At 37.3% G+C, this 25,652-nt stretch overlaps 1 protein-coding gene across 2 annotated transcripts; it reads left to right on the forward strand.

The window, feature by feature from the left end:
* Positions 1 to 562: 562 nt before the first annotated feature.
* LOC137084298 (protocadherin Fat 4) lies at positions 563 to 21,127 on the forward strand. 2 transcript variants are annotated; one of them, XM_067450456.1, is made up of 19 exons: positions 563 to 1,025; positions 2,344 to 2,554; positions 4,464 to 4,808; positions 6,204 to 7,114; positions 7,211 to 7,385; positions 8,613 to 8,793; positions 9,194 to 9,444; positions 9,537 to 13,859; positions 13,961 to 14,062; positions 14,575 to 14,876; positions 14,991 to 15,073; positions 15,230 to 15,403; positions 15,485 to 15,612; positions 15,713 to 15,930; positions 16,709 to 16,982; positions 18,568 to 19,283; positions 19,362 to 19,677; positions 19,965 to 20,214; positions 20,577 to 21,127. In XM_067450456.1, the coding sequence occupies exons 1-18, from the start codon at positions 975 to 977 to the stop codon at positions 20,210 to 20,212; spliced, it is 9,009 nt and encodes a 3,002-aa protein (XP_067306557.1). In that variant the 5' UTR covers positions 563 to 974; the 3' UTR covers positions 20,213 to 20,214; positions 20,577 to 21,127. The 2 variants fall into 2 exon arrangements, with proteins under 2 accessions (XP_067306557.1, XP_067306556.1); XM_067450455.1 differs by having other exon boundaries at positions 19,965 to 21,127.
* Positions 21,128 to 25,652: the final 4,525 nt, after the last annotated feature.

Raw genomic sequence — 25,652 nt, forward strand, 5'->3', positions numbered from 1 at the left:
GGGCGTTCCCACTACACGGGTTGCATATAAACGTCATTAAATATATTTGTACTATAGTACCGTTTTTATTACTAGTGTTTTGCAGAACAGAGCAAGTTATTAGAATACATACACACTGTACTGTAATAGGTAGACCATATTGCATGCAGTTTAGTCAAAACTTACTTTATATCCCCACAATCCCAGACACGTTTTTCCATGCATCATTTTTTTAAATGTGTCTCTGTATGTAGGCTACACAGAGACATATTATAAAGAACAGGGGGCTTGCTAAAAGCTAATATCAACAACTCCTCCGGACACCGCAGTAAAGCAGACGGATCACGTGCACTCCACTGACTTCACTCCTATTGGTTGTCGCTCGCGAAAATCGCTTCTCGTTTGCATAAAGTTGAAATTTCTGAACTTTTGTCGCGCGTCTCGTGTCGCTTGACACGCCCACATTCTGTCGCCAACGGTCACTGTCGCTCGTGTCGCCGGAAGTCGCCAGCGCTCCATTGAAATGAATGGGATCGTGTCGCTTTGTCGCTGCGTGTCGCTGGCGGTGTGAACGAGGCTTAAGAGAGGGGAAAACATTTAAATAGATCAGTTCACATTAAAAGTGAACAGACAGATATGGCACCAAGCCAATGGAAGACCAACCGAACTTACCAAAGTCTCTTTGAATCTTTGTTAATACTCAAGTTAGATAATAGAGAGATTATTATAAATTATTATTTATAACTTTAGTGCTTTGTATTTGATATAATGTAGGCTAATTGACGTTATCTGCGCGTTTGGGCGTTACATTGGGAAAGGCGGTACAGCTATCTGGACTGGAAGCGCCAGTAAAATCGTCACAGAACAGGACACCTACATCCCCACACTGCACAGGACACTGGACAGAGAGATGGTGCACACAGAGTTCTTCAAATATATATTATGTGCGAGAAATGTTCATATTTTGGTAGAGAGGTAAATGGATACGAGCAAAGATGAACAAGTTTGGGTCAATGCATCTCTGTATTTTTCTCATGCACGCGACGGTGAGTATTATTTTTATATATTTTTGTGGTACAATTCAAAAATCTTCTTTTTTTCCTTTTTACAAAACAAAAAAATTGTTTTTGTGAAAAGTTTAATGCGAAACTGCTCAACGTGTCGTTTCCTGAATTTCTGATAAAATTTGTGAACACATAATGCAATTAGATACAAAATTGTAATATTTAATTAAATATTTAATTTTAAATATTTAATTAATAATTATATGTACATACATACTACATGTTGATATGCATTTCATAATTGTATTATATATATATATATATATATATATATATATATATATATATATATATATATATATATATATATATATATATATATATTGTAAACACAATTTACAATTTAAAATAACTTTTTTCTATTTGAATATATTTTAAAATCCAATGTATTTATGTGATTCAAAGCTGAATTTTCAGTATCATTACTCCAGTCCTTAGAATCAAATGATTCTTCAGAAATCATTCTAATATGCCGATCTGCTGCTCAAGTAACATTTATTATTATTTATTAATGTTGAAAACAGTTGTGTACATTTTTTTCAGGATATTTAATGGATAGAAGAAGAGCATTTATCTGAAATATAAAGATTATAAATGTCTGTACTGTCACTTAAGTGCCCCCACCCAAAAAAAAAAAAAAAAAAAAAAAAAAAAAATATATATATATATATATATATATATATATATATATATATATATAATATATGTGTAAGTATGTATGTATATATATATATATTATGTGTGTGTGTGTATAATTACAATGTCTATAATTCAATGTATCTAGAATACAAATATAAATAAATAAGTGTGAATTACTTGACATATTGCAAAGGGACCAAAATAAAAAACTTTTATTTTTTATTTAAAAATGAATGGTAGGCTAATGAAGTGATGCTTGAAATTCATAGTGAGCTCAGCTAAACAGGATTAGAACATTCCGTTTTATACACAGAGCCTCTCATTGGATACCAGATTGTCCAGATCTAAGTTGACATTTTAGAGCTTTACAAAGGCAGGTACCTGGGGAACCCAAATAAAGAAACATATTCAGGTTGGCGTGGGATACTGTGGTAAGGGGAGAACCACTAGAGCTCTCAAAGCACAGACCTTACACAAATCAAGGTGTACTGTTGCCGCTTTTAGAAAAGGTCTCTTACAAAGAGCCTTTTCCTGTATGTCATGGGATTTAATGGATGAAATTGTTCCAAGATACTTGCTCCACACCTTTGCTTTGATGTATTTTCTCAGCAGTGGTTAATTTAACATTTAAAGTTAACGTTTTCTTCTTTTGATCCTGCAGATTTTCTTTAGGTTTACTGTTTATGGTGCTTACTGCACTAGTTCACCAAGAACACAGTTGAATAATAGGAATGAGAAGGAGTGGTTCAACATTTCAGCTCAGCCATCTCTGAGCAAATCAGGCTTACCTCCAGTTCGTAGTAGAAGGTTCACACAGCTGTCCTTTTCCAAACCGGTATATTCATTTGAAGTGAGGGAAGACACCCCTCCTGGTGAGCATTGCTTTTTTATATATACAGATGCAAAAAAAGTATGAACAGCTTGCAGAATCTGTGAAAATGTGAATAATTTAACAAAATAAAAGAGATCATATACAAAATGCATTATTTTTTATTTAGTGCTGCCCTGAATAAGATATTTTACATAACACATTTTTTACATATAGTCCACAAGACAAAAATAATAGCTGATATTATTCAAATTACCTATTCAAAAGTTTATGAACCATTGATTCCCAATACTGTGTAGTGTTACTTGAATGATCCACAGCTGTATACTTCACAGCTTCTTCATATTAAAATATGTTATTCCCTTAACTAAGATGAGTTGATACATACCTCTCTCGTCTCAGTGCGTGCACTTAATTGCTCTGACACGCGGTGATATTCTGATAGCATTTAGCTTAGCCCACTAAGCCCAGTTCGTTCACTATGGTACCAAACAGAGATCAAGTTAGAAGCGACAAAACACCTCCACAATTTCTCTATTGAAATAAAGTTACACGAATAGTTGAACGATCAAATATGGTGACAAATGTGGCGCTTTTCTAAGCGGATTAAAAAGGAGAACTATAATGTATGGCGGAATAGCACTTCTGAGAGTACTTCGACTCGGCGCAGTAAAAAGTCCCGACTAAAACATCCTCCCTCACATCTGGGAGGGGGGGGATATGAGGGTTTTGTTTTTAATCCTCAAATAAAGATTCAAATGGTCATGAATCAGCGTACTGATTCATGATTCGGATTGCGTGTCAAACTGCCATACTCATAGATATGTATACATCTATGTCCAAACTGCTGAAATCACGTGACATTGGTGATCCGAATCATGAATCAATATGCTGAATCACAACCGTCTAAATCTTTATTTGAGGATCGAAAACAAAAATCGGAAGAGAAGACAATGCTGAATAAAGTCGTAGTTTTTGTTATTTTTGGACTAAAATGTATTCTCACTAAAATGTTTTAAGAGATTTTAATTAACCAACTGATGTCACATATGGACTACTTTGATGATGTTTTTATTCCCTTTCTGGACATGGACAGTATAGTGTGCATACACTTAGATACGCTGTCAGACCAAATTTAAAATATCTTAAACTGTGTCCCGAAGATGAATTGAGGTCTTACGGGTGTGGAACGACATTAGGGTGAGTCATTAATGACATCAATTTCATTTTTGGGTGAACTAACCCTTTAAGATAGCCTGACAAGCCAGACCCACATAAAGATGTTTGGTCTGGAAACTCACCATTGACAGGGCTCAATCCGAGGGGCGGATAAACGGTTGTTTTTCAAACTCCCTCTGCACGCGATAGGATAGCGCAACAACCAACCAGAGCAACGAAGGTGAAACAGAGCTTGTTGATAGATTAAACATTCGCCGTATCCGGTCGGCAAAACTCAGAACACATCTTCCCTTTTTAAGAATGACTTCAGTGCCGTTCTTTGTTCTTTTCTCAGAGAAAAGCTTAACTCCAAGTCTTCCAGAGTCGCGGTCAAAGCTGATTCGAAAGACCGCCGTTCGCCAGTTTCTGTGTTTACTAGAAGCACGCAAACCGGCAGTCCTCATTATGGCCCCGCCCACTGACTCTATACACGGTGTGATTGGCCCAGCAAGAGTTTGGTGTAGGGTATTGAGAGTTGCTAGACGACACTCGTGGGCAGATTAGATTTGCTGCTGCTAGGTGCTAGGTAAATAAACAAAAAAAAACATTAAAAAAAAAACATCTCTATTATTCAGTTAAAATTATTCATATTTTCACAGATTCACATTTCACAGATTGGTTCACATACTTTTTCTTACAACTGTATATATTCCAAAATATTTTTTTCTGCTAATCTAGTGTTCAAATATTTATTTAATATTACTTAAATTCAGCCTTATCTATCACCTTCATAGGGACAATTTTTGGACATGTGGAGGCAGTGTATAGTGAAGAGAATGAAACCCCGGTGTACTCTGTTCAGGAGGATGATGGCGATGGCCTCTTTCTTCTCAATCCACACTCCGGCGAATTCCTCCTGTCCCGTGCTCTGGATTTTGAGATGGAACGCTACTTCATCTTGACTGCAGCAGCTCAGCATGGGGGCAGTGAGCTCACCAGGGTCAGGGTGTACGTCAATGTGATCGATGTCAATGACAACCCACCGGTGTTCAGCCAGAATGCATTTTCTGTTTCCGTACCAGAAGACTCACCTGTTGGAAGGTGCTTCCTAAGCCTGAATGTTTCAGATCCAGATGAGGGTAACATTGCACTACACTACTGTTTATTTTACAAAGAATGGAATGCTTTTATTCAAGAGGATGTATTAAACTGGTCAAAAGTGACAGTAAAACATTTATAATGTAACAACATTTTAAATTCCAATAAATGCTATTCTTTTGAACTTTCTATTCACCAAGAAAAAATACATGAACAGCATAGAGTATGGTTAAGTAAGCACCAAATCATCATATTAGAATGATTTCTGAAGGATGATGTGACACTGAACACTGGAGAATGACGCTGAAAATCCGCTGACCACAAACTTCTGAACAATATTGATCATGTGTTCATAATAATCTTGTTTAAGTCTAGTCTTTGAAAATATATTACCTTTGCTTTTATATTTTTACATATCCCTAGCCAAATAGAGACATTTATACAAAATGACGATGTATTACAATACTTAAATGCTTAAATAATTCACAATATCTAATACAGAATAAGCACAATGGATGGTCCCGTATAGCTTTTTTTTCCCTTTAAGCTCAAAACCTCCCAGTTCACACATTTGAAAAGCTTCGGGAAACACCGAACAGGCTAAAGTGGTCTCATTAAATCTTACGTCATTTCTCCTTTGTGAGCGTCCTGAGACGAATGAATAGAGTCCTCTCTCGGGGATGCTGGCAACTGCTAATAATGAAGAACACCCTGCCTCGGCTTCTCTTATTTCAGGTTCAGGTTGAAGCATATTATGTATTCCATATCCAAGTGAACAATTAAATTCAAATTTTTGTTCCTTTAAACCCATTTAGGAAGTTGTTTGGTATAAGACACAAGCTTTAAAGGCAACAAGAGTGACCAAGATTAATGAGATTTGTTCGAAACGTCAGGTTGGAGTCAGACATTTGTTCTGGAAAGAGAAAGACATGCTCTTTATGTTTTTACACCAAACCAATTGTTTTCAGCCTCGGGGATTAAACTTCTGTCATTAACAAGACTTTTACTAAAGTGCTAACCTTTTTGTATGCATATGTGATTATTATTAATGTTACCTTTTCCATCATCTAACATTCAAAGTAAGGGAATATTAACGGCATTGTTAACTGGGCCAGCTAACCAATCTAATCCCATTGCATATTTCGGAGGGAGGGGCTTTATAGAACCAGGAATTCATCTGTTTTTATGAGAAGTAAAACAAAGCATGAACACGTTAGACTGCACCCCATAAACACGAAAAAAGCTGATCAACCACCACATTAAAACAATTGTTTTCTATTGACGTTCATGTGCTATATTTGTCATGTTACTTTTTATTAATTACTAAGCTTTTTGTGTTAATTTGTTGATTATTACTATAACCTGTTGCATTGAATCAAAACTATGTTTTATGTTGGCTAGTGTTATTCATGTTTTCTTGTCTTTGTATCCAACAGGTATAAATGGAGAAGTGGATTTGGTTGTGGCATCTGGAAATCTAGAGAATACGTTCAATATAAACCAGGAAGGAGCTCTGTGTCTGCAAGGGAAGTTAGACAGAGAGACAAATGCAATGTATAATCTCATTGTTCAGGCCAGTGATCGTGCTCTACACACAGAGACTCGACTCACAACCTCAGTGCATATTACCGTCTTTCTTGTGGATGTCAATGACAACTCCCCGGTCATCACAACACCCAGTACAGTTCGTTTTCCTGAGAACGCACCTCTTCATTCTGTTGTTACAGTCATACAGGCCACAGATGCTGATGCTGGATCCAGTGGTGAAGTTGTTTTCATGTTTGAGAGTGCAGAAGAAGAACCATTCAGTATAAACAGTTCAACTGGGGTTGTGTTGCTGCAGAAGCCATTGGACAGGGAAACCGAGGATATTATCACAGTCACACTGAAAGTCAAAGACAAAGGTGTACCTCCGCTGTTCAGCTCAATGATTCTCACAGTTCTCATTCAGGATGTGAATGACCACAGTCCAGAGTTCATTCAAAGTTCTTACAACCTTTCAGTACATGAGGATGTATCTCCTGGAACAAGCCTGCTTAGAGTTAACGCAAGTGATCAGGACATTGGGTTGAATGGGCAGGTGCGGTTCTCTGTCTCAGAGAGTGGGTTTATTGTAGACTCTGTTCTAGGTGTAGTCTCAGTGATAGACAAGATGGACCGTGAGAAGAAGCCTTTCTACAGTTTTTCAGTCCTAGCAGAAGACCAGGGAGATGTTCAAAGGTCTGCCACAGCAACCATCCTCATCACAGTCCTAGACGTTAATGACTGCGAGCCTATTTTTTCATCCGAATCACTGATATTACATGTCTTTGAAAATGGGGAAGACTCTTCTCAGCAGACTCACCAGGTACTATGGAAATTATACATGTACTTCACTTTTTCATCTTTACTTTTTAATTTATTGTTCAAATATTCCTGAAGATATTAAATATATGTTTTATAGATCTATGCCTCTGATGAGGACTTGGGAGTTAACAGTCAGCTGACGTATTCTATAGAATCGGGAAATGATGAAAGTCTCTTCTCACTTCATTCCAATGGAACGTTCCAGATCTTAGAAGATCTTGATAGGGAAGTGAAAAGCCAACACATTTTGAAGGTTATTGCTGTTGATTCAGGTAATCAGTTGTTTCATTCACCTTCATTCAAGTCCCTTAGAGTTAAACAGTTGTTATACCGTTTTTGAATCCATTCAGCCAACCTCTGTATCTGGCGGTAGCACTTCTAGCATAGCTTAGCATACATCATTAAATCAGATTAGACCATTAGCATCGCTCTCAAAAATGATCAAAGACTTTAATATTTTTCCTGTGTAAAACTTGACTCTTCTATAGTTAAAAATTGCATTTATTTCTTTATTTATTTTTACCGATATTTCTCATTCCTGCGTAATAATCACGGAACTTTGCGGCCGTCCCATGGGTGCTGTGGCGCAATGATATTACGCAGCGCCTCAAAAATAGGCAAACTTCCGTCAGCATAACCAACGTGACAACCTGCTTGCACAGAGAGCGCCTTGTAACCATGGAGACGTTTGTGAGAGATGATTCAGAGGATATTTACTTTGGTGCAGATCTTGAACCAGATCTATTTGAACCTGAATAAGAGTTAAACTGAAGATGAGCAATTTTTCATTTTTCATTGGCCTTAGTACACGGTGTAACTATAGAAGTTTCAAGTTTTAAATTGGAAAATATTTAAAAATATTAAATATAAAAATATTATATATTGAAAGTCTTTTATGGTAATTTTTGAGCGTGATTCTAATGGTCTAATCTGAGTCAATGATGTGTGCTAAGCTATGCTAAAAGTGCTACCGCCAGATAGAAAGATCGGCTAAATGGATTAAAAAACGGTAAAACTCAACTGTTTAACTCTAAGGGACTTGGAAAATGAGCCTATTTTCAAAAAAGTGGAGTGTTTCTTTAATGGCTCAATAGGTATAACCACTTATTTGTTTAGTTTATAGGTTATTTTGCTATTCTAGGGATACATTATGTATCTGTGTCGTATTGGTTATTAGTCAATATTTGAGATTTGAGGTTCTTTGTGCATGCTTATTTCCTTTGTTTTTACTATTCATATTCATAATGATAATCTTGAGAAAACACAAATATCCATTTTCTTATAGTGTACAGTCTGATGTTGTTATGCCTAAATTCACTAGTAGCATTACTACTATTTATTTTATGTTGTTAGTGTTTTGTTTTTAATTTAACATCATCAGCCATAAAATGAAAATCTTTATTAATGTATTGGTATCAGCCAGAATTTTAATTGGTGCATCACTAATTTATTCACATTCATTGTATTATTATTATAATTAATTTGTCTCTGCTTTCTAGGATTCCCATCACTGACAAGCACTGGCACCTTAGTTATTGTTGTTGATGATGTCAATGACAATGTTCCAATATTTGACATTGACACGTTCAATACTCGCATATCGGAGGATTCCCCTGTTGGAACGTTTTTTTGGAGAATTACAGCTTCAGACTTAGATGAGGGGACAAATGGACAACTAAGGTAATTTGATAAGCACACTATAATGTGGTCACAATATAAGTATTTTTGTTTAAAAAAACAGTTATGTGCTTGTCTTGTATGTGTCAGTGTTAATTTAGTATAATTTATATACTGTTATAGAATTTATTAATATTTTGTATTAGCATTTGTTTTTATTTTAATTTTAGCTTTAGTAATTGTGTTATGCCCTTTTGTTAAAGCTTGTTTTATGTTTGTTTTGTTAATTAACATTTATTTCAGTTAGTTGTCAAGGCAGCATTTGCTTTTAAGTTTTTCTTTTAATATTTATTAATATTTTAGATATTATATTTTAGATATCAGCTTCATTTTTATTGTTTTAGTTTTAGTTAGCAACGGCAACAATGATATGAGCCTGTGTAGTAACTTCTTTCCCTTGCAGGTACTCTTTAGAAGGCCTAGATGTTCCTTTTTCCATCAATGAAACATCTGGAGATGTATTTACCATAAGCGCCTTGGACAGAGAGGTAGTGGCTTTGTACAGTTTTTTTGTGACTGTCACTGATGGACATCCCACGAAGCCTCTTTCCAGCTCAGCTGATGTTTCAGTAAAAGTTGAGGATGTGAATGATAACTTTCCATCCTTTCTTTATGGACCATATGTGGCCCATGTTCCTGTTGGGATAACCAAAGGTGAATGTACATGCTATCGTAGTGACTCTAATATTATTATCCAGTGTTCTTAGACTGCCTTTTAGATTAATTTTTCATTGCTTATTTTACAGGATCAATTGTCTGCACAGTGAGGGCAGAAGATGCAGATGCTGGACTGAACGCAAAACTACTTTTTTCTCTACATGGCCAACAGGCCAATCTCTTCTCAATTAACCCTCGCACAGGAACAGTGTTCACTACTGATTCTGTGAAGAGAAGAAATGACATCACAGTTGATGTTCATGTGCAGGATGAAGCAGATATGCCAAAAATGGACACAACAACCTTGACTGTCAGATTCCATAATGATTCATACTTTCCTCGAAATACAGTCCAAGTATATAAAGATGTTCTCTCTGAGGATACAGCAACTGGGACCCTTGTGGCTACTGTGACTGCAGAAACATGGAGAAACATATCAGTGTCTTTCTATCTGGCCTCTGGAAACTTCGGGGACGTTTTTGAGATTCACCACAGCACTGGCGAGTTGACTGTCAAGAATCCCTTAGATTTTGAAGCCAACATGCATTTTCATCTCGTAGTTGAAGCCAGAGACTCAGGGATACCTCCATTTTCATCATATGCCGAACTTCATTTGAATCTCAGTGACGTGAATGATAACCCACCGGTGTTCTCACAAAGCATCTACAGATGTGACATCTATGAGAACTTGGCTTCAAGTAGGGTATGTAATGTGTTAGCAACCGACGAAGACTCTGGAGTGTTTGCAAAGGTGGAGTACTTAATTCTAGCTGGTAACATTGGGGGCGCATTTAAAATAGACAAAAATCATGGCAGTCTTTTAACAACAAAGCGTTTAGATCGAGAAAAAATACCATATTATAATCTCACCATCAAGGCCATCGATAACGAAAACAACAGTCTTTCGGCCATTGCTACAGTTATCATTGTAGTTCTCGACACAAATGATAATGCACCCCGCTTCTCACAGATTTTCATCACAGAGGTTCCTGAGGATGCCCCGGTGGGCTTTTCAGTCATTCAGATAACTGCTACAGATGATGATGTTGGTTTAAATGCTGTCATTGAATATACAATCATCGGCCAAAATAGTGAGTTCCCATTCAGTATTGATAAAACTAATGGCACTTTACTGGTACTGCTTCCTTTGGACAGAGAAGATCAAGATCATTACATCGTGAAGATTAACGCCAATGATTCTGCTTGGAGCATTAGCACAGACATCACCATAGACATAACAGATATCAACGACAATACACCGATCTTCTATCAACCACTGTACACTGTCACTGTCCCTGAGATGAGGATGCAAGAAGTTTTCCTTCTACAAGTTAGTGCCTCTGACAGAGATCTTGGTGAAAATGCCCATATCCTCTACTTCATTGACCCACCTAATGAACTTTTTTTGGTAAATGCATCAACTGGGGAAATTTCAAACAAACAGCCCATTCTTCTCCCTGAATCTGAATCAGTACATTTTTCTTTCACAGTTGTGGCGTCTGACTGCGGAAGTGTTCCTTTGAACAGCTCTAGCATTGTTTTAGTGACATTAGTACAATATAATAATTTTCCACCCTTGTTTTTACCCTTCAGACCTTTGGTACCAGTCCCTTTAACCCTGGTTGTGGGAACAGAGTTGATCCAGATATCTGCAGTAGATCAAGATTATCTTGAAATGAACAACAGTGTTGAGTTTTTTAATAGTGGTGGTAATGGATCTCTTTACTTTGAGGTAGAACGTAACAGTGGAAAAGTGCTGTTGAATAAAACTTTAGCAAATAGACTTAACGTCATCTTAACACTTCAAATCACTGTGAAAGATAAAGGCCTCCCTTCTCTTTCTGCACAAACTGAAATCAATTTTGAAGTCACGCAAGAGAACCAGTACGCACCACATTTTCTTGACAGCAGAGTAGAGTTTTTTGTTCCAGAAGATTTGCGCATTGGTTCAGTTATTGGAAAGGTCCAAGGCAAAGATAAAGATGTTGGCATCAATGGTGTTATTTCCTATTCTTTTGATGGAGGGAATGAATTGTTTTCCATTGGACACTCTTCAGGATTGATCATGCTGGTTAAAGCGCTTGACTTTGAGGAATCAGAAACTTACCATCTAAGCGTCATTGCCAAGGATGGAGGCTGGCATCCTAAGATGGGGCGACTCAATATCACAGTACATGTTACAGATTTAAACGATAACCCTCCTTTATTTACATCTACAAATTACATTGCCACTATTTCAGAAAATGCTTTAATCGGCACCTCAGTTTTGCAGGTTTTTGCGAAGGATGCTGACACAGGAATTCACTCTCAAATCACTTATTCATTTATTGCAGGAGACATCCATCTCTTCGATTTGGACACCAAAAATGGCACTATCACCACTTCGGAGATATTTGATTATGAGCAAAATCAGCATTTTGAGCTTACAGTCAAGGCCACCAACATCGGCTTTCCATATTTGTTTAATATTGCACATATACACATCCAGGTCACTGGCCTCAATGAATTCATTCCAACTTTTCAAAGACATCTATACAACTTCTCTGTGTCAGAAGCTCTATTGCCACAAACGGAAATAGGAAGGGTCATTGCCATAGACTATGACCTAGGGCCTGATGGAAAAGTTTTTTATGTACTTGCGGGGCAAAGTAAAAAAGCTAGTTTTGTGGTGGATGAGCATACAGGAATAATATATATCTGCAAAGATTTGAAAAATCGCCTTCAAAATGATGACGTCCTACGGGTGTTGGCAAAAAACAGAGGAGCCATTACTGGATTTAACATTGATGAGGCATTGATACATGTGCACATATTAGATGAAAATGATCCCCCTGAGTTTGATTCAATGCTCTACACTGTAGCAGTGCCGGAGGGCATCTCGATTGGGACCTCCATAACTAAAGTCAAAGCGGTGGACCGCGATGTGATCCCAGAATGGAGCAGGTTCTCTTATGGCATTGAACATGGAAATATCAATAGTTCATTTATTATAGATCCCGCCAGTGGCGTCATTTCGGTTAACAGTCACCTGGATAGAGAGATGTGGGCCATCTATAACCTGACAGTCATTGCTTTTGATGAGGGATCACCTACTGTAACCGGAAGCACAAAGGTAGCTATCACCATCACTGACGTCAATGACAATCCTCCCAAATTGTTGAGCACAGAAGGGTTTGTCCGAGAAAACCAACCTGCTGGCACTCTCGTCTCTACTTTAACTGCCACAGATGATGATCTTCCTCCAAATCAGGGTCCTTTCACATTTTGGATGATGAGACCTGCTGAGGGTTTCTCACTTGCAACTGATGGAGTTCTCCTTACCTCAAGATCCTTTGATCGGGAGCGCAACCCTTTTTTTCACATGCATATTGTGGTTCAAGATGCTGGTAAACCGCCATTGTCGTCCACCACTTTGTTTCATATTAAAGTTCTTGATGAAAATGACAATGCACCACTCCAGAGAAACATCAATATATTGGTGAAATATTATGGAACTTCTTTCCCAGGAGGACTAATCGGAAATGTTAGACCGACCGATCAGGACGAACTGGATGTGTTCAATTGTACAATCAGAAACGGGCCACTTAGGATGTTTAGTTTCCCATTTGGGATGTGTAATTTGTGGTCCTCCCCATACCAAGGAGAGGCAACGTATAATATTTCCATTGAAGCGAGTGACCAGCTCCATCCTTCAGTCAACAACAGCATCTATGTCAATTACAAAGGCTTTACCAACGTCTCTCTGGACAACTGTGTGTTGTTCTACATCTCTATATCTACACTTGAGGAATTTCTGTCTTTGAAGTATTTAAAATTTGTCAAAGCATTGGATAGCCTCTTTAATCTACAAGCATCCAAAACGCATGTGTTTGGAATGAAGTTGCAAGGAGATAAAATGCTGCTTCTGGCTGCAGTGAAAAGCTACAATGGCCAGTATCTAACTGCAGACGCGGCAAGCGGAATATCAAACATGCATAAAAAGTTACTGGAAGTGCAAAGCAATGTGACTATATCCCAAATAACCAGCGACCCCTGTATGCTCCGTCCTTGCCATAACGGTGCCACCTGCAACAGAAACATTCACATAAGTCAGGAAGTAGCTGTGTTGGAAAGTTCTAGTCTTATATTTGTATCTCCCTATTTTGTGGAGATTTTTAACTGCTCCTGCCCAACAGGCTTTACAGGTGATGCATGTGAACAAGACTTTGATGAATGCACCAAGGGACCTTGTGAAAATGGGGGAAACTGCTATAACAATCCAGGATCTTATTATTGTCAATGCAAAGAAGGGTTCTCAGGACTGCACTGCAATACAGTTGACAATGAATGCCAAGCGGTAATATGCTTAAATGGAGGAACGTGCTGGAACAGGCAGGGGGGCTTCATCTGTGATTGCAGCCCAGGTTATGAAGGTATGGAACTTATGCATTGATTTTTTAATTTTTTTTTTAATTTTCACATCTAGTTTGAATTGATTTGTTGTACATTAATGAACGACTTATTTTTGTTGCAGGAAGATTTTGTGACCGTATTGTTGACCACTGTGCTTCCTCCCCTTGTGTTTTTGGCAACTGCTTCAGTTTTTTAACTGGTTACTCTTGCCAGTGTCCATTTGGTAAGAGGAAATCTTCCGTCTGCATGTATCTGTATATTATGATTCAATTTCTGACATCATTTTATGATATGGCTCATATATTATTATTTTTAGTTTGAATGTGTTATTTATAATTAAATTAAATGTATTCATATAAATAATATCATGAAATGATTTTAACTTGGGTTTTTTTTCATTGTAAAATTAATAATGTATTTAGTTCAATTCATTACCTATATAACTTTAAATGTTTGAAATAAATCAAATGTATTATGTTAAAAATTAGATTTTTTAATGATACAATTATTAATGTAATAATAAACTAAATATATTATTTGTTGTCTATTATTTGATATGATTAATACGTGATATTTTTATTATATACAATATATTAATTATAAAAGTATGAATAGTGTATTGTTCATAATTTAATTCAATATATGAATTATTAGATTAATTTGAGTAGCTACATTTGTGTTAGCTATAGATATATATTTCTGAGATATATTTCTAACATTCCTATTTATTGTTAGGTGTGAGTGGAATCAATTGTGAAGAACATAGTTATGGCTTTCAGGAACTTTCTTATGTTGAATTTCCTCCATTGGATCCACAATATAACTTCATTTTCCTGGAATTTGCGACTGTGCAGCAAAACTCTTTGCTTTTGTACAACCACGGTGACCCATCAACTTCAGAATTCATGGCCCTTGAAATTGTAAGTGGAAGGCTGTGGCTGTCTTATGATCTTGGATCTGGAGTGATACGATTGGAAACAGGAAAGATGGTGGCTGATGGACGTTTTCACAACATCACCGTAAGAAGAACTGGAAATGTACGTGATTCCCTTACATGGCCATTTTCAATTTTAAGAATCAACCAAGCTGTTTTTTGTGTGTGAAAGATTTGTCAGATATTCTGCGGGTATACTTCTCTTTGTGTCTCTCAGATAGCCTCTCTAGAAATAGACAACTGTTCTGCCAATGAACCGCAAGGGTTTTGCTTATCGAATGGTGGCACTGGAACCCAAAGGTAGTATTACATTTAATCTTGTAATTCTATTCAATATTAAACATTCTTGTACACAATCATTTCAAACTGCTATTCTTTCTTATCTTTATGCTTATTATTCACTATTTTATCATTACTTGTTTGTTTATCTGAACTCTAAATCATGTTTACCCACAGGACTCTGGAAGTGAGCTCAAATAACATGACGTTTGGTGGCGTAAAGTCCATTGATGTCATTTTGAAGAGGCAAATCAGGACTCATGACTTTGTTGGCTGTATGAAAAACGTGCAAGTGAACAACATTGGTCCAGATTCCTTAAAATCTCTGGCATCCCAGAATGTTCTTGATCGGTTAGTTTCAAAATAAACTTTGCAACTGTAAAATTTCTATTACAAATACCATGTTTTAGTTAATTTCTTTTTGATGATCAGATGTCCGCGAGCAGATATTCCTCCCTGTGAAACCGCAGAGTGTTTGAATGAAGGAGTTTGTCAAGACCGATGGTCTCACCACCACTGCCAGTGTAGAGACCATTTCACAGGACCCGACTGTGCCATGAGTAATTTCATTCATACGCATCTGTTGTCATACATATCGTTTTTTACTGTGATAGTTCAAAGTGTAAAGCCTTAAAGGGAATGTAATTCTCTTTCTGATAGATTTGGCTGAGCAGCATGTATTGTTTCTCAACGGAGAGGCCTACATTGAATTTGACGTCAAGGAAAGCTACAGAAGAAATCAGCTTCTACAAGCCATTCTGGATGGAAAGGACGGAGACTCTCAGGGGTTTGACAGTGTTGAGATTAAGATGAGGACTGTCAGAAGAAATGGTGTTTTGCTTGTGTGCTGGTGTCAAACTGCACATCTAAAACTTAAGGTGAGCTCTGAAAGATTTATAAGGGCATGTTCAGTAGAAGTTAAGCTGATAGCATTTGCAGCTAATGTTGATTACCACAACAAAAAAGAATCTTCAAAAAACAGTATCAATGGGCACTCGCAATGGAAGTAAAAGAGGGCAGTTTTTGGAGATTTTAAAAGCAGAAATGTAAAGTTCATAATTTAAAAAAAAAGCACAGCCCTTATATTAATTATTTTTTTTCGTAATTTTTGTTAAGTTGTAAAATTGTTTATAAATGTAGGCAATGCAAGTTTATGTACTGTTTATAGAACAATCATAAAATAATCATAAAAAATAAAAGTAAAGACATTTAGAAAAATAAAATAAGAACACATGGTTAACATCATTTTTAGTTCTATTTTATTTCCAGTTGTCCTTTAAATTTAGTTACATTTTGTTAGTTTTCACTTTATGACTGATATAAAAGCAAAAAAAAAAAAAAAACATTTAAAAACAGAACAGATTTTTTTTTTTACATTTTTTGTACATGTACAAAAAATAAATGTACATTTAAAAACAGAACAGAAAAAAACATAGAAAATAGAAACTGAGGAACACATTTTTTTTGTGTGTGATAATATTATGCCAAATGCTGTTGAGTGTGCCTGTTTTATTGAACTTTAATAATTTATTTTAATATAAAAGAAGATTTTCTTCTTTGTTACATTTGTTAGTGTATAACATGAAAACACTAAACTTGAATCTGCTTGTATCTGAACTATATCTCTTAATAATAAATTGTCTCTTGCCTCCTCAGATATCAGATGGAAAACCTCTGTATGTGTTCACCAATGTCACATCTGGTCAGCAGCTGGAGCTCTTAACGGAGGGAGATGTGTCAGATGGACAGTGGCATGTTCTTCAGCTACGTAGAAGAGGTGCAAACATCTCTCTGTTTCTGGATGAACGGCCTGCTACCAACACCACAAATGGCACCATAACCCACTCTGCATTCTTAGTGGAGACCATTTTCCTGGGCACTGCTTTGCTGAGAGAACCCAGAGGATTCCCAGACATGATCCAGGACTTAGGTTAGATTGCCCCTGATTTGTCAGTTATAATGTACTGTACTGAAAAATGCACATAAAATCTGTTTTACTGCATATTTTTACGTATTATTTTATTATTATTTATTTATTTTTATAGTATATAATTTAAACATATAGTTTTTATTTATTTTCTTTTTCAGTTATATTTAATATTACGTTACATTTTTCTTTTACTTAATTTAATTATTTTTTAATAGTTTTGTAAAAAAAAAAAATGTTTTAGTTTATTTGTAATATTTAAGTATTACTGTATTGCCAAATTGTTTTATATTATCTAGTAATATTTTCATGATTAATGACATGGATATTGAAAATATACAATATATTATGTTTCAGATACTGAATTAAAAAATATTTATTAAAATAATTTTAAACTTTTTAAATTATTAATTGTTCAATTATTGTTTTAATTTAGTTTTCATTACAAATTTAACCATTAATTAAAACTGCTAACTTGATAATAAAGCCCTTGTACAGGGTTTGGACAAAATAATGTGAACACCTAAGTATGCAATATTTCTTTATTTAGGTGTTTTGCTCCAATTTGACGTCTAGTACAGCTTCCAGCCTCATTAGAATAGAATAATGCAACTTTTCAGTTAAATGTCTCCAGTTGAATGCTGTCTATCTGAACATCTGCCAGTTGTTGAAGGAGGAATTCTGCTTCTCAGATTATAATAGAGGAAGGACAGATACCCTCCTGCCCACCCCACACTTGAAAGTATCTATATGATAATAATATTATAAATATAGCCTCAGATTTGATGTGAGCAAAAGAACATTTTGAGTCATAGCCTAATTTCTTGATCAATTTTGCAGTGTGGTCAGCTGACGGAAAACTATGGTCATAAACAACAGAATTTTATGCAAAAAGTCCTTCACTTGAAAACAGTTTTCACTGACTCTTGGTGTAGCACACTTAGCAGCTTACACATGATTTATATATGCATATGCTATGTAATGACAGCGCTGCCTCCTTGAGCAATGGAAAAGCGTTGTTAATGTACTTTTTATGAATTTAATGTACAAATGCTTTTCACTTTATTTTTTTATTTTTTTGATGTCCGACTTGATTGAGCAGCTCAGCCATGAGTGGAGTGTGAAGTCCAGCTGCCTCTCTCTGAATGTAATTTGGGCCTAATGGATCAAGCTAGAATATCCAACCACACCCAACCCTACCCATAACTCTATCCCTTCACCCATTAGACGTCCAGAGAGGTGCAGCTAGGCGTCATTTAACTCTGCAGTGAGCTCTCCACACTCTCCATCACTGAGGCAAGGATGCCAGATCCCGCCTTCACTAACTGCAAGTTAAGCGATAGGGAATTGTGATTGGATTGTAATTTTTTCTTCAAAATATACTATATGATTTGCTAACCTTTGATTAGACTATTTGCATGAAAGAAGACTAATACAACCAGACAAAAAGATCAAAGAAACAATCACAATGTTAGTTTTTTTAAATGTAGCCTACACAAATTATATTAAGCCTTATAATATGGGTGTTTGCATTATTTTGTGTAACCCCTGTATTTTTCTGCTTACGTTACTTTTCTTGTCTTTCCAGGTTTTAGAGGGTGTGTGGAATACATCAAATTCAACGGCCACCTCCTACCCTTCAACGGCTTCAATGAGATAGTCCAGGCCAGCTCCAGCCCGTCTGTCTTCCAAACCTTCTGTGTTTCTCCAAACCGCTGTGTTTTGACTCCATGCCTCAAGGATTCCTGTCTATCTGAGCCCTGCTGGAATAATAGTGACTGTGGATCTTCTTCCAAAGATGATTACTGGTGCATTTGTCTAAACAACATGTCTGAGTCTTCGTGTGGATCCTGCTCATCTGACGTTGTCCACAGCGAGGCTTGTTCTCAAACTCAAAACAATGTGCCAATATGGATTGTGGCCATCGTTCTTCCAATCATCCTCATTCTGCTGATTCTGGTTCTATGTATTGTCCTCAGGAGACAAGGCAAACTCTGTGAGGGCGAAAAGAGGAGTCTTGTCTACCTCATGCCACCAAGAAAACAGCATGGAACGGATAACCTGGCATTTAGTTTAGGTCCTGCTGATGAGTCTCATCGAAGCGTCTCAAATGAGGCCAGCAAGCAACCGGATTTGATCAAATCAAGGGATTCAACGCAAGGAGTCATAAGTTGTACTGAAACTGGGCCTTCTTGTCATGTCTCAGGTTTTGGAGGGAGTGAACTGGAGTACTATGAGATTGACAGCACATACTCAGATGTGAAGACTCCACAGCTGAAGAAAGAGGATGAACGTGATGATCAGGTAAATGGCAATCCAACATTTTCTCAATCCATCATGCAACCTCAAACTAATCATGATCAATCTCCTAAATTTCATCAGAAAACACCTAGAGGCGATTTTCACCAGTGGCAACGTCAGTCCCACCTGTTCTTCAAGAGAAAACTGGCTCCTGATCTGACAGGCCCGCCACAGCATCTTTCAGCAGATGAGGTTGAGAAGCTAAACGCCCCACGGGACCACAAGGGATACTCTCATCACAATTTCAGAGAGTGTCCCATTAAGCCATGCAGAAGCGGGGCGACAGAGACATCATCGGAGAGTGAAAGCCACTGCTCCTTCACCGGCTCAGAGTTTGACTGTGAGAGAGAACTGTCCCTTGTCAGCTCACATGACAAAGATGAACATCCACCTGAAGGCAAGGACACACTGTGTTAATCTGCATATTATGCTTTATTTCTTTCTTTTTTTTCTTTCTTTTTTTAATACAATTTCTGGATATTTGGTGCCATCTAGTGGTCATGTAACAGTTGTTCACCACCATTCTTCTAAATTTCACACTGTGCTTTAGGAAACAAGAGGGATCTTATGTTTTACTGTTTAATATGGTTACTATTTGACACTATTTTAATTAGTTAAATATCAAATGTGAATACTCATCATAGTGTCATCATTGCTACAGAGTGTCTTTTATTTGACTTTCAGCTGCAGACTGGGCCAGAGGACAGTTTATACTAACAGCTCCTTCACCCTTCAGAGATGTGGTCACATCCCCCTCCATCAACAGTCTCCCCAACACCTCTGTCTCTGGCAGGATCCAGCGGCTAGAGAATCTCCTAAATCTAGGAGTTCACTTTAACACCTATGCAGACGTGTTTGTGGACATAGCCAAGTTACCGACCAATAAGCCAACTGATTGTGATTTTCAAAGTGATCAAGAGGAAATCATTTGAAAGTATGTTACAAAGTTCAAATTTTATTTCAAACTCCTTTATTATTTAGTTGATGCACTTTTACATGTATGATTGACCAGTTAAATATGGTTGAATTATTTGTTCATTAAAAGTGTTAATAGAACTGTAAATATATTATTTTAAACTTACTGGAATTTATCAATAGTGACTGAATCAATATCACTTTTATCTCTATAACCGTGGATGTCGCTGAGCTTATTTTATGGGGGCTTTACTTTTAGCCAAACATTAACCATGAATCTAGTGACATCCCAGTGTATTTTGCTTGAGGAGCATAATAGTTGTTACATTTAGCTCCATCTGTTGTCAGATCTCTAACATTACATCTGCTTATATCCTACAGAGTGCAAGTTTCAATGCTAGAGGCCAGGGCCCGTATCCCTAAAGATTCTGAGAATCCTCTCAGAGAGCTCCTAACTTAACCTAAAAATTCCTTGCCAGGAGTTTTAGCTTAGAAGTGATTCCAGAACATTTTCAGTGAACTCTGAGCAAGGAATGGATGGAAAATCCTATCTTAGTGAGGAGGTGTGGTTGACCCTGTTGCTAGGTATGACTCATCATTTCAAAAGCCGTGATTGGTTGATCCTACAAGTTTGAAGAAAATGAACTTTTGGTGATATTGAGCAAAGGATGTACCCTCAAATCAATAAACATAATTATACACTCTAATCTTATGCAGACTGTAATTGTAAATAATATTTCACATTCAAGAAAATATCTGGAAAATGAATAGTAAGCTGTAGGGGTTATAGCCTAACATTAGAATCTAAAATATGTGAAAACTTAAGCTCATTGCACCCTGTTCAAATAATGATTTGTGTCTTATTTGCTCATATTAATATCCTAGCTGGCATATTTTGTACTTTCACTCCCATATGGACCCCATTGAAAACAAGATGGCCTGTCTCAAGGGGCTGTCCTTAATGAAGTAGAAATTACAATGTTACAACTCAGTGTGGTTTTAGCTTAGGCTCAGCTTTTATCAATGTCTGTGATTGCTGGCTGGTCTATTTATGAAGGCTTGTGAACAAATATCCTACAAACACAGAAAATGGAGAAAAAAAGGAATCGCAAGCCAAACTGGACTGAGGAGCAAGGTTTGTTGCTTATTGAAAATAAAGGTATGTTATGAGGAAAATTTGGCCCAACTGTCACTAGCCATAATTCCCTGTCATCCAGTGTTTGCAGGACATCTCTCCTGTCTCCTCCGTTGGCCATTTTGTGCAGCTGCTTAGAGGAACTCCTAAGCCACTAAAAGTCCTCTTCCCTGCTCTTAGCAGATCTCGCCTTAGGAGCCCTTTTAAGCGCTAGGAATCTTAAGGAATAGCTTTTATATTAACTGGGATTTTCATGACACTTTTAGGGGAAATTCTAAGAAACAACATGACTGAGAATTTTCTTAGAATTTGGCCGCTAGGAGCCACTTTTTGCACAAAAATTCTTTAGGGATATGGGCCCAGGGGCTAGCCTGACAAGCCAGACCCACATCAAGATGTTTGGTCTGGAAACTCACCATAGACAGGGCTCAATCCGAGGGGCGGGATAAACGGTTGTCTTTCAAACTCCCTCTGCACGCGATAGGATAGCGCTACACCAACCAGAGCAACGAAGGTGAAGCAGAGCTCGCTGACTGATTAAACATTCACCGTATCCGGTCGGCTAAACTCCGAACACATCTTCCCTCTTTAAGAATGACTTCAGTGCCGTTCTTTGTTCTTTTCTCAGAGAAAAGCTTAACTCCAAGTCTTCCAGAGTCGCGGCCAGAGCTGATTCGAAAGACCGCCGTTCGCCAGTTTCTGTGTTTACTAGAAGCACGCAAACGCAACTCGGCCGTCGTCATTATGGCCCCGCCCGCCGACTCTATACATGATGTGATTGGCCCGTCCAGATTTTGAGGAACACAGCTCAGAAGGGTATTGAGAGTTCCTAGACGACACTTGCGGGCAGATTCAATTTGCTGCCGCTAGGGTGCGTCTAGATTTCTAGGCTACCCAGGGGCGGTATTCACAAAACATTTATCTTACCACTAAGAGTCCTCCTAAATAGCAGTAAAAGTTCTTAATTACAAGTTTTCTCTTAAAGGTGTCATGAACTGGCTTTAAAAAAATTTTTTAAACTTGTCTGAGGTCAACTAATGACGTTTGTGTGGTTTTTACATTCAAAACATCATAACTAATAAGTAATAGGCTATTTTCTACACTGGTTTCGAGGCTGTTTTCTGAACGCTGGGTTTTGATGGGCGTGCTGCACAGGAGACTTGGAAGTAAATGCCCTCGGCTAGGATTGGATAAGATTAGCATATTTTTTATAAGCTTCAGCTCCGCTCTCATATCTATGCACCTGTCAGTTCACATGAGGGAGAGATTATTGAAAGCGGCAACTGCAACGATTCCCTCGACCACAGGGCTCGTAAACGTCTTTATCAAGCAAACACAATGATTTATTTCTCATCCACCCACGATTGATTGGAATATTATTTTTGTATTACATGGCCTGCATGATCGGTCGATTTAAGCGAGAACCACACACACACACACACACACCGACATGTTCACCAGCTTGAAAACACTGACCCTTTTAGAGAGTAAAGTCACCTGGTTGAAGGTGCTCTCGCTTCAGAAATGGTATTCAGCATTCCCTTATGGGAGGTTCCCGAGTATCCATTGATGGGCCATACATGAAGGGCCCACAAGGTGGGACAGGGATGCCAGAATGTCCCCTTCACCTGCCTGAGGAGGTCTTTCGTCAGTGGTATAGGCCATGGGGCTGTTTCTAAGTGGACCAACAGGTGAACCAAGTAAAAAAGATCCATTTCTCTTTATGTTCACATTGTCCCTGTACCCGAAAAATGACTCAGATCCTTTTTTGGTCCACTTTAGTAAGAATTTGGTCTCAGGCCCCAATCTTTTTGGATCTAGTCCAGTTTGATGGCTGACCCTAAATATTTTTGATTGACATTGCTACTACATATGCTGTTAAGTTAAAGGGTTACTTCAACAATTAGCATATGGCTTTTTATCAGTAGAAACCCTGGAGTATAATCAAATAATTGTGCTTCCCCCCTCATATCCCCCTGAGACAAGAGATTTATGCATTTTATTTCTGAAATTCCTCTGGTGACGCAAATTAACGATATTTGCTTCATCTTTGGATTTTTTGGCCAGAGGCTAAAGACTACAGCCAGCAGAGGGAGCTATTTCCACATGTTTTCAACCCACACATGGGGGATGGGAGATCGCACTCACAGCACAGCAGCTGCAGGCATTCATTTAAAACGGATGCTAAGCAATGTAAGTGTTTTTACTTTTCAAATTAATTTATATGAAAGTTAAGCTTCCAAATGCCTGAACTGCCAGACTAAACACGCGTTGTGAATGTATGTCGCGAATGTGGTCGCGATTACCTCAGCTCTCATCACAAGAGCTCATCAGCTCATTTATGACGTTAAATGTAATCTCACTCCTGCAGCGTTAGTGCTGTGAGACTCATGCGGCGACTCGATCGTTATATTGAACAGACACGTTCAGTATTTAATTGCAGTGTCTGTTCTCTAACTCAGTTACTGTAATTCAGTAGCGGTGGCTTTTGGAAATGGCCTCACAGGGCAGCGAAGCATTCTGGGAATTGTAGTCTTTCATCCCCATGAGACAAATCAATTTTCTGTCTTTTCTCAGTCTAGAAGGCACCATATTCAAAAATAATTTCACATTTTTACTACAATAATTTACAAAGAATGGTGTGAAAAAGGAAAAACATCCAGTATGTGGCAGTCCTGTGGGAAATAATGCCTTGTTGATGCTAGAGGTCAGAGGAGAATGGGCTGACTGATTCAATGTGATAGAAGACTGGAAAAGACTTTGACTTTTCAAAAAATCACTCGTTACAACCGAGGTATGCAGCAAAGCATTTTTGAAGCCAGAACACGCACAACCTTGAGGTTGGATGGGCTACAACAGCAGAAGACCCCGCCAGGTACCACTCATCTCCACTACAAATAGGAAAAAGAGGCTATAATTTACACAAGCTCACCAAAATTGGACAGTTGAAGACTGGAAAAATGTTGCCTGGTCTGATGAGTCTTGATTTCTGTTGAGACATTCAGATGGTAGAGTCAGAATTTGGCGTAAACAGAATGAGAACATGGATCCATCATGCCTTACCACTGTGCAGGCTGGTGGTGGTGGTGTAATGGTGTGGGGGATGTTTTCTTGGCACACTTTAGGCCCCTTAGTGCTAATTGGGCATTGTTTAAATGCCACAGCCTAACTAAGCATTGTTACTGACCATGTCAATCCCATTATGACCACCATGTACCCATCCTCTGATGGGTACTTCCAGCAGGATAATGTCCAAAAAAGTACACTTTACAAAAGTACACATAACTTTTATTTAAAGTATATTTTTCTAAGATATATTTTTAGAAAATATACTAAAATACAATTATTTTAAAGTGTGTTAAAAGTTGTTGTCACATGGTGTTGGGTTCATGTTTCTTGTTTTTGAGTTTATCATGTTCATAGTTATGTTTTGTCTTGCACTTCCTGGTTCGTCATGTGATCCTGCCGTGTGCTCCTTTGTCTTGTGCTCCCATGCTATGTAGTCATTGGTTCATTGTTTAATCGTTGTTCACAGGTGTCTTGTCTAGTCCTCAGTCTTTGTATTTAAGCCCTAATGTTCGCCATAGTCTTGGTCTGTTGTTGTCAATGTGTTACCTGCTTGTTGGTAGGTTTGAGTTTGCGTTTAAGTTTATGTTTTGATTCATGCCAAGCCAATCCTTTTGTCTATGTTTGAATTGTTAAATAATCTGCATTTGGGTTCATCTCAACCTTGCCTTCTGTGGATATTTTTGACAATTGTTTTGTGAAAAAATTATGCTAATATACTTTTTTATATATTTAGAGATGGTACAATTTTTGTTAGTATATTTCCAATATACTATTGAAAAAGAGAATATATTTTGAATACAATAAGTATACTTTTTTTCAGCAGGGTTTTATCGCATCGTGCCACGTTGTGTGTAGTTAGGACATGGTGTTACTGAATAAAACAAGAAATAGTCCAGGATGTTCAATATTTCTCATTTATTTTGAGTAGTATCTTTGTTGAGTTAATTTATTTATTTGAACTAAAACAGTTCAAATAAATGGTAGAAACTAGCCAGGAAAAGGATTACATGGTGAACATTTATACTATAAAGAACATTTTACAATTTTTTGATTAAAGGATTAAATACGTAAAGTATAAATCTCAGTTTATATGTCTTCAGAGATACTCAACAACAGGCCAAAAAAATAAATAAATAACTTTATACTTTATTAATATATGCCATTGAGAATTAATGGTGTATTCAGAGCACTTACATTGCTTAGAAGGAAATTGATAAAAATTACTATGTTCAAAATTTGTCATTATTCTGATC

Source organism: Pseudorasbora parva, chromosome 8 (assembly GCF_024679245.1).
Source record: "Pseudorasbora parva isolate DD20220531a chromosome 8, ASM2467924v1, whole genome shotgun sequence".
Lineage (NCBI taxonomy): Eukaryota > Metazoa > Chordata > Actinopteri > Cypriniformes > Gobionidae > Pseudorasbora > Pseudorasbora parva.